At 35.8% G+C, this 9,937-nt stretch overlaps 1 protein-coding gene across 2 annotated transcripts; it reads left to right on the forward strand.

The window, feature by feature from the left end:
• The first annotated feature begins 4,439 nt into the window (after window positions 1-4,439).
• LOC120494188 (cocaine esterase) lies at window positions 4,440-9,788 on the forward strand. Of its 2 annotated transcripts, none has more exons than XM_039693376.2 (13): window positions 4,440-4,601; window positions 4,709-4,904; window positions 5,411-5,549; window positions 5,671-5,804; window positions 5,904-6,057; window positions 7,023-7,127; window positions 8,045-8,146; window positions 8,289-8,429; window positions 8,577-8,657; window positions 8,846-8,987; window positions 9,073-9,222; window positions 9,378-9,450; window positions 9,524-9,788. In XM_039693376.2, the coding sequence occupies exons 1-13, from the start codon at window positions 4,532-4,534 to the stop codon at window positions 9,687-9,689; spliced, it is 1,653 nt and encodes a 550-aa protein (XP_039549310.2). In that variant the 5' UTR covers window positions 4,440-4,531; the 3' UTR covers window positions 9,690-9,788. The 2 variants fall into 2 exon arrangements, with proteins under 2 accessions (XP_039549310.2, XP_039549309.2); XM_039693375.2 differs by having other exon boundaries at window positions 4,441-4,601; window positions 9,369-9,450.
• The last annotated feature ends 149 nt before the right edge of the window (window positions 9,789-9,937 follow it).

Raw genomic sequence — 9,937 nt, forward strand, 5'->3', positions numbered from 1 at the left:
CAGTGGCGCTGTAATGTTATGACACGCCTCCGTCACGCCCCTTGCGTACGATGCCACGCCGCACGCTCCTCACTGCGCCCGCGCTCTCAAGCAACCCTCGATCCCCATCAATGCAAGGCGTGAAATGTATGCCTCGTGTCGTTTGCATGCAAAACAATTTTCTTAGGTATTATGAGCAAGAGTATGTACGGCGAATTTTAAACGGGATGTTCAAAATGTAATAAAGTTATTATACCTACTTACTTTAATAACAACAGAAATTGTCATTACGTATTACTTCTATCAACGAATTCAATTTTGTTATTCAATTGTTAGTATTAGCTATAAAATATGGGCAATATAGGCCTATTAATGATATTATTATTATTATTAATATTACTAATTATTATGTAAGTATTACTTTTACATATATTAACATAAATTTACTAATATTATTGAATTTATGTTATTATTATTAATAAAAAAAAATATTAAATAATAATACAACATTTTTATATTATTAGTGTTATTATTATTATTATTGCTGCCCTTGGTGTAATTTCTTAGTTTAAGATAATACATATTTTGCCGTAAAATTTAATTTTTTATCATTTTTCCTTGTCTATTGTATAATCTGAGCACTTTATTTTTATTGTTTATTGCCTTCTTTTGCAATTCCCCCTCACACAGGGATCAAAAATACTATTCCATTTTACTTATAGCCTACTTAAATGGGATTGTGACTACAATTCCCCTGTAAAATGTTCAGTGAATGAAATACAAAAAGTCATACAATTATAGCTGTCATTCATGGTATAATTACCCAAAAAGTGAGAATGGTGCTGGCAACACATATGCTGACACTGTGGCCTCCTCAAAAACTCACTGCTTCCATCTAGTGACCAACAAAAAACTCATCTTATCCTTACAGTAGAGGCCACCATGGTTGTAGTGAGATGACTTAATAGACACATTCCTCACAGACCACAGCATTTGAACATGGGACAAGTACATCAACCGTGTCATGCAACATCTAACCTGAAAATTATGGAGCAACCATAATTACAAGCCAAACACACAAAAAAGAACACCACGATGCATGTATGTGTTGTTATAAGGACTGTTAACTAGGCTATCAATAAGATCAATGCTTGTTTTGTTAATCTTTATCAATAATGGAGGAACATTGTTCATCTTGTCTTTGATGATTAAACATGATGAAATCAAGACACAGAAAAGGATTCCGCACTGACAATTATGACAATAAATGATGACATATAATAAATTAAAGCTGGAGACATTGAACACAAACACTTCTTTGTTGATCGTCGAACAACATTCAAATAAAGCAATCAGATTTTAATGACAGTTTATATGTCAAGTTAGGCTTACAACCAGGGTTAAGTGCTTCTATGTCTGTGTTATTCATTTCCCCCTCATTTTAGGGATAACTTATGGGTAGGTTTATGTTCAGGGGTAGGGATATGGTTAGGATTACTTTTTTGGACAGGAGTGTGTTATTCCAGGAACAACAAAGTTGCAAAATCAGGACGTGCAACAAGATGAAGCCACTAGAGTGCGCTCTGCCTTTATAAAAGGTTACAGTGGTTTTAAGAAAAAATGCTAGGAATAAATTCATTCTGGATATATAGTCAAACCGATGCATACCTCAAATTATATTTAGTAGGTGTGTAAAATATAAAAAAGACACAACTCTTCAAACATTTATTTAACAGTAAAATAACCATTTTACATTTACATTTAAAAATAAAAATAAACAAATATACTTTCTTGTAAAGAATGGCCATGTCCACAGCAGATTCATTACAAACCCACTCAACAAAGACAGTCATGTAGAATAACAAAATAAAGACAAATAAAATATTTTGACAAAATAATAAACAGTGCATACTCCATGAAGGCCCTTATGTATTTTTGCTGAAAACATTGTTTATAGCTTATTATTAAACAAATATTCTTCAGATTGTTACAATATTCTTCACACCAACAAAAATATATTTACAAAAATAAAAAATACAAAAAAATATTTTAAGAATTGTTTGCTTCAAGATTCTTAAGGCTATTAATTTGGTTCTTATTATAAATTGACTTAATTAATATTTAATGTATAGCTTTGAAAAAACATGATAATTAAGAGAAATTTCAAAAGCTGCAGCCACTTTTTTTTTTTTGTCATTTTGTAATCACTCGTTGTTTTGTTTTGTTTTTTTAGAATGGAGGAGTAGGATAATTTTATATCACCATTATAGTGACCAAAATGATCATGGTTATCATGGTATTGTTAAATGTGACGTTACAAAAAAGATGTTTATTCAAGTGTTCTATTAGTATACTACTTGTAAACTAAAAATAAAAAAGTAAATTTAACTTAAGTATACTTGACTTTCACTGACAGAAAGGTCTAAATTTGGCCTGTACGTGTACTCAACCTTTTTTTGACTGTGAACTGAATTGTGGAGTTAGACCGTTACTATTTTCCGGATTTCTTTGGGCAGGGCTAAAACGGTTCGATGACGCACTGGAGCCCCTGAGGCTGGCCCCTCCCCCAACAATAGAGGCACTATGGCACTATCGCTCTCGGTTATTTTAGGCATTGATTTGCCACCATGGTGCACATTCGTATCAGTTTGGCGCTCAATCGTGAGTTAGCCTACTGTCAGTACTAGTTACTTTACTGCGTCTTCAGCAGAATGTGTATAGCACTTTTTGCTAGCTAAAACGCTTTGATGACACACGGCTTAATGCTAATTTTTTCAAGATTTGATAGCTTATTTTATGTAGTACTTGCCAGCTTTTTATCATTCAAATTTAGCTGGGTGGCTAATAACACATTTTTCTGCGGTGTAACAAACTCAGAACACATACTGTACTTAATCTTGACTTTACAAGGACTTGAAATAAAATGAACTCAAAGTATACTTCTTTTTCGTACACACAATGAAATCAAACCAACAAATAAAATAAATAGCACTATGCACTGCTGGTTTGCAAAACATTAAAATAATTACAATATAGCAACAATGAATAGATTTTAAATTAACATAAAATGTTGTTTAAGTTACTTAGACTACATCATAACATGTATTACATGTTCAAATACATTTTGACAAACGTACATAAACCTCACATTTAAGCCTTTAAACCATTTTAAGAAAAGGGATGAGTCAAAATGACAAATGATTATACAAGGCAAGGCAAGGCAAGTTTATTTATATAGCACATTTCATACACAATGGCAATTCAAAGTGCTTTACATAGAGGAAATTAAAATAATCAAAAGAAATCAGAATAATTAAAACAGTTTAGAATAAAAAATAAGAAATAATTCTAAACTGTTATATCCGTTACAGTTTAGAATTATACAGGTATATCCGTTTTCTTGAATAATTCTAGATACCTCAGTAATACACTTTGGCTGGTTAAAATTTACACCATTAAAATTCGTTTTCATTTTCACAGAAACTTCATACTAGTTCATACCGAAATATAGGATTGAGATGCCCTCCCCTGTTTGTAGATCAATGCCTCTCCAATGCTTGAACTTGTAGTATTTATGTTACCAATTAACCAGACCTTGGACTGTTAGCCTAAGCCAGTTAGTCAAACAACTGTTTATAAAAAAAAAGAGAAAAAGAAACGATTGTCACTGATAAACAAATACATTAGTAGAGACATTTGTCACGATCTGGTCCAGATCATGCTGATGAAAAACAGGTTTCAATAAACAAACTCAGGTAATTCAAATGCAGGAATCCTGCATTTGAATTAACGTTACCTGGAAGGCAACGTAACGTCATGTTGCACACAAACACAAGAACAAACGGAATGAAATGGAGGAACTTAAATTCACAAGGTTTGAACTCAAATGAGGAACAGGTGACTCATAACAAACAAGGAGCGAAAACTGGAACAAATGAAAACAGGTTGGCCTAAGCATATCCCTAAAAGCCTTTATTATGTAATACGGGGCTATTTCCACAACATCATTTTCAACTAAAAACGTAAAACTTTTTATGCGTTTTGGCTGTTTGTTTACACGACAACGGTGTTTAGGGCTCCTACAAAACCAAATTTTTTGAAAACGGTCTCCGTGTAAACAACAAAAACGCAAATCTCTTAAGACGATGGTGTTATATATCCGTGTTCAGTCTATTCATCGCCATCTAATGGCCTCGCAGCAGAAGTAGAACACATGATTTTTGTTGTTTTTTCGCGGATGGGGATCGTTTTGACAATGGTGTCACCTGTGCGCGGAAAACTCTAAAAACATCTCCGTTTTAAGCATATCGTTGTCGTGTAAACGTAACAGGAAGTTTGTGACATACAAATTCTAAACTAGTCATATTATTTACAGGAAATTGATTTTTTGCCTCCTCAGTCCAGGGATTCCACTGTGTACAACAGTTAATTTGTTTTAGGGGGTAAAGTAGGAACCGGTTAAAGGGCAGTATTTTGTAACTGAGCCTGTTTTGTGAGGTCTTTATTAGCCTGAAGCTTGAGTCAGGCTTGAGGATTTGAGGAAAGAACAGCTATGATAAAAGACGTTTTGCTCTGCCTGTGCTTGACCCTGGCCCCTGTTTGGACAACCCCTGTACAGACAGGCAAGTTTTTCATAGTATATTGCTTTTTAAATAATATCGGAAATTATACATTGAAATAATTTTTAAATGAATTAAAGAATATGTGTTTATGTCATATTTCTGTCCAGACTCTGGGCCGGTGGTCGTTCTGAAGCATGGCAGTGTCCGTGGGCAATATGTGAAGGTGAAAGGCTCTGAAAAGATGGTGGAGCAATATTTGGGGATTCCTTTTGCACAGCCACCTGTTGGTCCTCTCCGCCTGGCTGCACCTGCACCTGTACAGGGATGGGAAGGAATAAGAAATGCCACTCAGCACCCTCCAGTGTGAGTTCTGCTATATAGTCATAACAAAAAACAGATCTGTACTATAAGTGACAAATGAGTCGGATCAAAAGTAATCTAAAAGTAGTCTGATTTAATGCATATTGTAATAGACTACGTTAGTAAAGAGGACTAGGCTACTGTTATCCACTACTGCTACCACTATATCTGGGGTCGGCAAGACACGTGTCGACATTGAAACATGACAATAGCTAAAGATATGTATGTATTTCATTTAAATAAAATTCCCTGAACTTGCGTGCGAATGTACATTTTTTAAGGTCACACAGCCTGTTTTATTAAATTAGGAGGATCTATAAATACTACTAAACAGTGCGATTCTAACAGATCCTACCACACATTAACATGGTCGGAGGTGCGCACTTCTGTGTTTGTCCCTCCGCGAGTCATAAGTTTCCGACCGCTGCAATATATTAAAGTTATATAAACCATTTCAGAGCTCAGATTTCCTTTTACCTAGCCAATTTTCTTCTCTCGCTGCATTGTAGGTGCCTTCAAAACCCAGATATTGAGCCTTTAGTTGCAAAGGCCTTTAAGTTGAATTACACCACCACAGGAGTCTCAGAAGACTGTTTGTATCTTGACGTTTACACTCCTTCTCAAAGATTAGAATCAGAAAAATATCCAGTGAGTACTGAATTATGGCTACTCTCATCTAAACTTGTCAATTCACACAGTAGAACTTTCCTATGCTTTATTTATAATTTTGCTAACCATTCTGACAATTTCAACGTATGCAAACCAACAGGTAATGGTTTGGATTCATGGAGGAGCCCTGGTCTTTGGCGGAGCTTCCATGTATGACGGATCCCCGTTGGCGGCCTATGAGAACGTTGTTGTGGTTTTCATTCAGTACCGACTTGGAATGTTAGGATACTTCAGGTATTCATTTATGGATAAAAGTGTCTCTTTAAGAATTACTGAAGACACTGATTGTGCTGGGTGGGTTTGGGTTATAATCAAATATGCTTCTGGTTTTAGCACAGGCGATAAGTTTGCACAAGGAAACTGGGGCTTCCTAGACCAGATTGCAGCTTTACAGTGGGTGCAGCAAAACATCGAGGGCTTCGGAGGAGACCCCCAGTCTGTCACCATAGCAGGAGAGTCTGCAGGAGGAATCAGTAGCTCTTTTCTAGTCAGTCAATGTTTGTAATGCAACATTTCACAGTTCATTGTTTCCTATTTTTAAGTATGTATCTGCTGGGTATCAGTGTTTAGAAAGCAGAATAAAACGGTAAGTTCTTTGGGGTCCTACACCCTCCTACGTACTTCCGCTCGATTTTCATTTTCCTTCAGTACAAATGAAATGTACAAGAGTCTGGTAGGACCAGGCCACTCCCTTGGGGCCCCATTTGGAAATGTGAATGTGAATACAAGTTGTTAAAGGAGTCATGAACTGGCTTTTTAAATTTTTTTGTTGTCTGAGGTCAACTTATGACGTTCGCTTGGTTTTACATTCAAAAACATCAAAATGAATAAGTAGGCTATTTTCTACCCTAGTTTTGAGCCTAGCTCAAAAACGCTTGATTTTAATGGGCGTCTCGCATTGAAGGCTTGGAAGTAAGTGCCCTCTGCTGTGAGTGGATAACAGTTTTGCATATTACAATGAGTTTCAACTCACTCGCTTATGCAGTGACTGACTTCTTCCACAACCAGGCACTGGACAATATTTTGTAAACGGCATGTTTATTGCTCGGTAGCTGGATCCGGTTTGTCATCACGATGTAGGCATCTATGTTTTTTAGCTATACGTGTAATGCGCGAATCAGTGGGCGGGGCTAAACCGGCCGTGTTGAAGTAGGGGTGGTGTTTTATCCTCTTTGACGTCCTAGTTCCCCACTTTGAAAAATGAGTCGTTTGCTGAGGCTGGTGTCAATAAAAGCTTTTATTGGACTAACATGGACGTTTTCAGTTCTGAAACTTACAGGATATTCTTACGATATGATGACCTCTTAGATGTCAAAACCTCATAGAAAATTTTGATTTCTCAGTTCATCACCCCTTTAAATTAATATAAGATATTACTCAACAATAGATTCTTTGTAAAGTTCAATGCAAGGGTTAAATGTATTCTAAAGATGTATTCTTGTGGACTTTTAGACATTGTCACCCATGACCAAGGGTCTGTTTCACAGAGCCATCTTTCAGAGTGGAGTAGCAACCATGGCAACTTACTCCATCAAAGACCCACTGATGTTTGCCCAGGTATTTTACCCAAAACAACAATCAATGTGTACTGCTCAATAGTTTCTTAAAGGGATAGTTCACCCAAAAATGTAATTCTGTCATCACTTACTCGCCCTCAAGTTGTTCCAAACCTGTATGAATTTCTTTCTTCTGCTGAACACAAAAGACGAATAGGCCTATATTTTGAAGAATATACCAAACAGTTGATGGGCCTCATAGTTATGGGGGGAAAATAAATACTATGGAAGTCAATAGGGCCCATGAACTGTTTGGTTACCAAAGTTCTTCAGAATATCTTCTTTTGTGTTCAGCAGACTAAATAAATTCATAAAGTTTGGAACAAGTGAGTAAATGATGATAGAATCATTTTTGGGTGAATTATCCTTTTAAGGGAATCTGTATGTTTGAGCCGCCTTGTTAAGTTCAGTTCACTTTAGTTTGTTTTTATTTCCCTGAAGGCAATTTGGTTTCAGACACGTAAACAATACATAAATACATGCTAATAATGCATTGACAGGAAATATTCTCAGAACTTTGGCTAATCTCCTGGCAGGGTTCTCTAATACAATATTCGTTCAAAGTTACCTGGTCTTTAATAATGTTCTGAAACCGTTAACACAAAAATAATTTAGTCTTTATATTGTTCATTGAATTTTTGTTCGCCCGTCCAATTCTTTTTAAGTGTTACTCTTTACGTTCAAAGAACTTTCAAAATTAACATTCCATTTATGGAATGTTCACATAACATTTACATACATTCAGAGAACATCAAGGAATAACGTTTTCATAACTTAATGGGAACATTAGCAATATGTTCTTGGAATATATATTTGTTAACTGGATCAGTTGAAAATTTACATTGAAATGACGTTATGTTGGATAATTTATATATTTTAAATGTTTGGAAGAAAGCTGATTGTAATCTGTTTGACCAGGTGGTAGCAAATGTTACTGAGTGTGACTTCAGCTCTTCTGAAGTGCTGGTCAAATGCATAAAACAACTGACCGAGGAACAGATCATAAATGTAACTAAAAAGGTAGGAGCAGAGAATTTGAAGTAAGATGCTTTCCAGTATTTCATGAAAAAAAAACCCTGCTAAGATCTAGAGATAGACTTCATATAAATGTACAAATTTAAGAGAGAATGAATTAATTTCTTAAACCAAGTGATTTCCCTAGAAACATATTTTCCCTGGAGCAGCAGTTGATGGGGTCTTTCTTAAAGCTCCAGCTGAGGAGCTAATAAAGAGCAAAGACTTCCATAAAGTTCCAATTCTTGTCGGTACAACAAACCATGAATTTGGATGGGTGCTCGCTCAGGTAAGTGTCATAATATTTTTGTATGGAATAGTGCAATGGAACAAATGGTCTATGAATCTTTATGACTATTATGAAATAGGAAACCCACAAACAATACACGGTGCTGAACAGGATGTGCTCATTTATATATAAACATATTTTTTTCAGCCCTTGGTCTCACAAGAATGGGTTAAAGGGATGGACACAAAATCAGTGAAAGCAATGTTGGACATGGTCAACAAAGCTGGTGTAAAGCTCAACAAATTCTTCCTTCTTTTTAGATGATTTCTAGTGATTTACCTGTAGATAAAATCTGCAAATGCATGTATTTGGATTAACTCAGTCTGACTAATTTGTTAGTATTTGTCTCACTCTAGTGGACATAGTACAAAATACCATTCAGAAGACTGTAAAATACTTTCTCTCTGCCCTCATAGACATCAGGAGTCAACGAATTAATTGTAGAAGAATACTTAAAAGATGCTAAAACTCCTGAGGATATTCGCGACGCATTTACTAAGATGATGGGGGATCTTTTTATTGTGATACCCTCCATCACGGTTGCGTCTCACCACAGAGGTTGGTTGCGATGTTACTGGCAAATTTTCGTTTCATTGTTGGTTGGCTTTATAATTAACCCGCACCCTATGTTATAACTTCACAGATGCTGGAGTCCCTGTGTATATGTATGAGTTTCAGCACCGGCCCAGTATATATAAAGATACCAGACCCAGCTTTGTGAAGTCTGACCATGCTGATGACGTTGGATTTGTGTTTGGGGCCTGCTTTTGGGATGGCCATGTCAGAATTGAAGGTAAGCAGATCTAAGAACTTGTTTGCCCAGGCTGATTATTATTATTATACTGGACAATTATTCTGGCAGGGGTTTGAAACGACAAAATATTGCAACAAAAGTGAATATGTGTATGATGAAGTACGATGGGGTTATCAACTCTTTAGAATCCACAGGAGCACTCAGTGAGGAGGAAAACCAACTATGCAGAACTGTAATGAAATACTGGGCTAACTTCATTCGTACTGGGTGAGTACATTAGAGTATTAGGATCTGTTACAGATAATCCTTTATTCATTAAATTAATATTTTATTTCTACAGCTCACCAAATGGGCCCAGTCTGGTGAATTGGCCTGTATACGACCAGTCTAATAAATACATGAACCTAGGATTGCAGCAAACTGAGGGACAGGGTCTGAAGATGGACAAGCTGCTCTTTTTCTCTGTTGAATTACCTAAGAAACTTGCTGCTCTCCACACAGCCTGATTTGTTTTCACACCAATAAACATATGCTGTATGTGCGCATAAATGATTTTGTCTCAATGCAGTGTATTGTTCCAATAAAAATTGATTGTTTGCAATTGATATAGATTGCTACAAGCATTTCAATGTTTCTCAAATCTAGCCAAAATCTGGATATTGGTATTAACCATAAAATAAAGTATCAGCATCCTACGTGGTTAGAAATTGCATACTTCATGGATAATTTTGAATGTGAATTTAAAATGAATGTA

This window comes from Pimephales promelas, chromosome 10 (assembly GCF_988280905.1).
Source record: "Pimephales promelas chromosome 10, fPimPro1.hap1.1, whole genome shotgun sequence".
NCBI lineage: Eukaryota > Metazoa > Chordata > Actinopteri > Cypriniformes > Leuciscidae > Pimephales > Pimephales promelas.

Excerpts from the sequence above, each read along its gene's own strand:
- LOC120494188 (XM_039693375.2), top strand. The coding sequence starts at position 4,532 with ATGATAAAAGACGTTTTGCTCTGCCTGTGCTTGACCCTGGCCCCTGTT. Across the intron at positions 5,805-5,903 it reads GGAATGTTAGGATACTTCAG|CACAGGCGATAAGTTTGCAC; the intron begins GTATTCATTTAT and ends TTCTGGTTTTAG. Across the intron at positions 6,058-7,022 it reads GAATCAGTAGCTCTTTTCTA|ACATTGTCACCCATGACCAA; the intron begins GTCAGTCAATGT and ends GTGGACTTTTAG.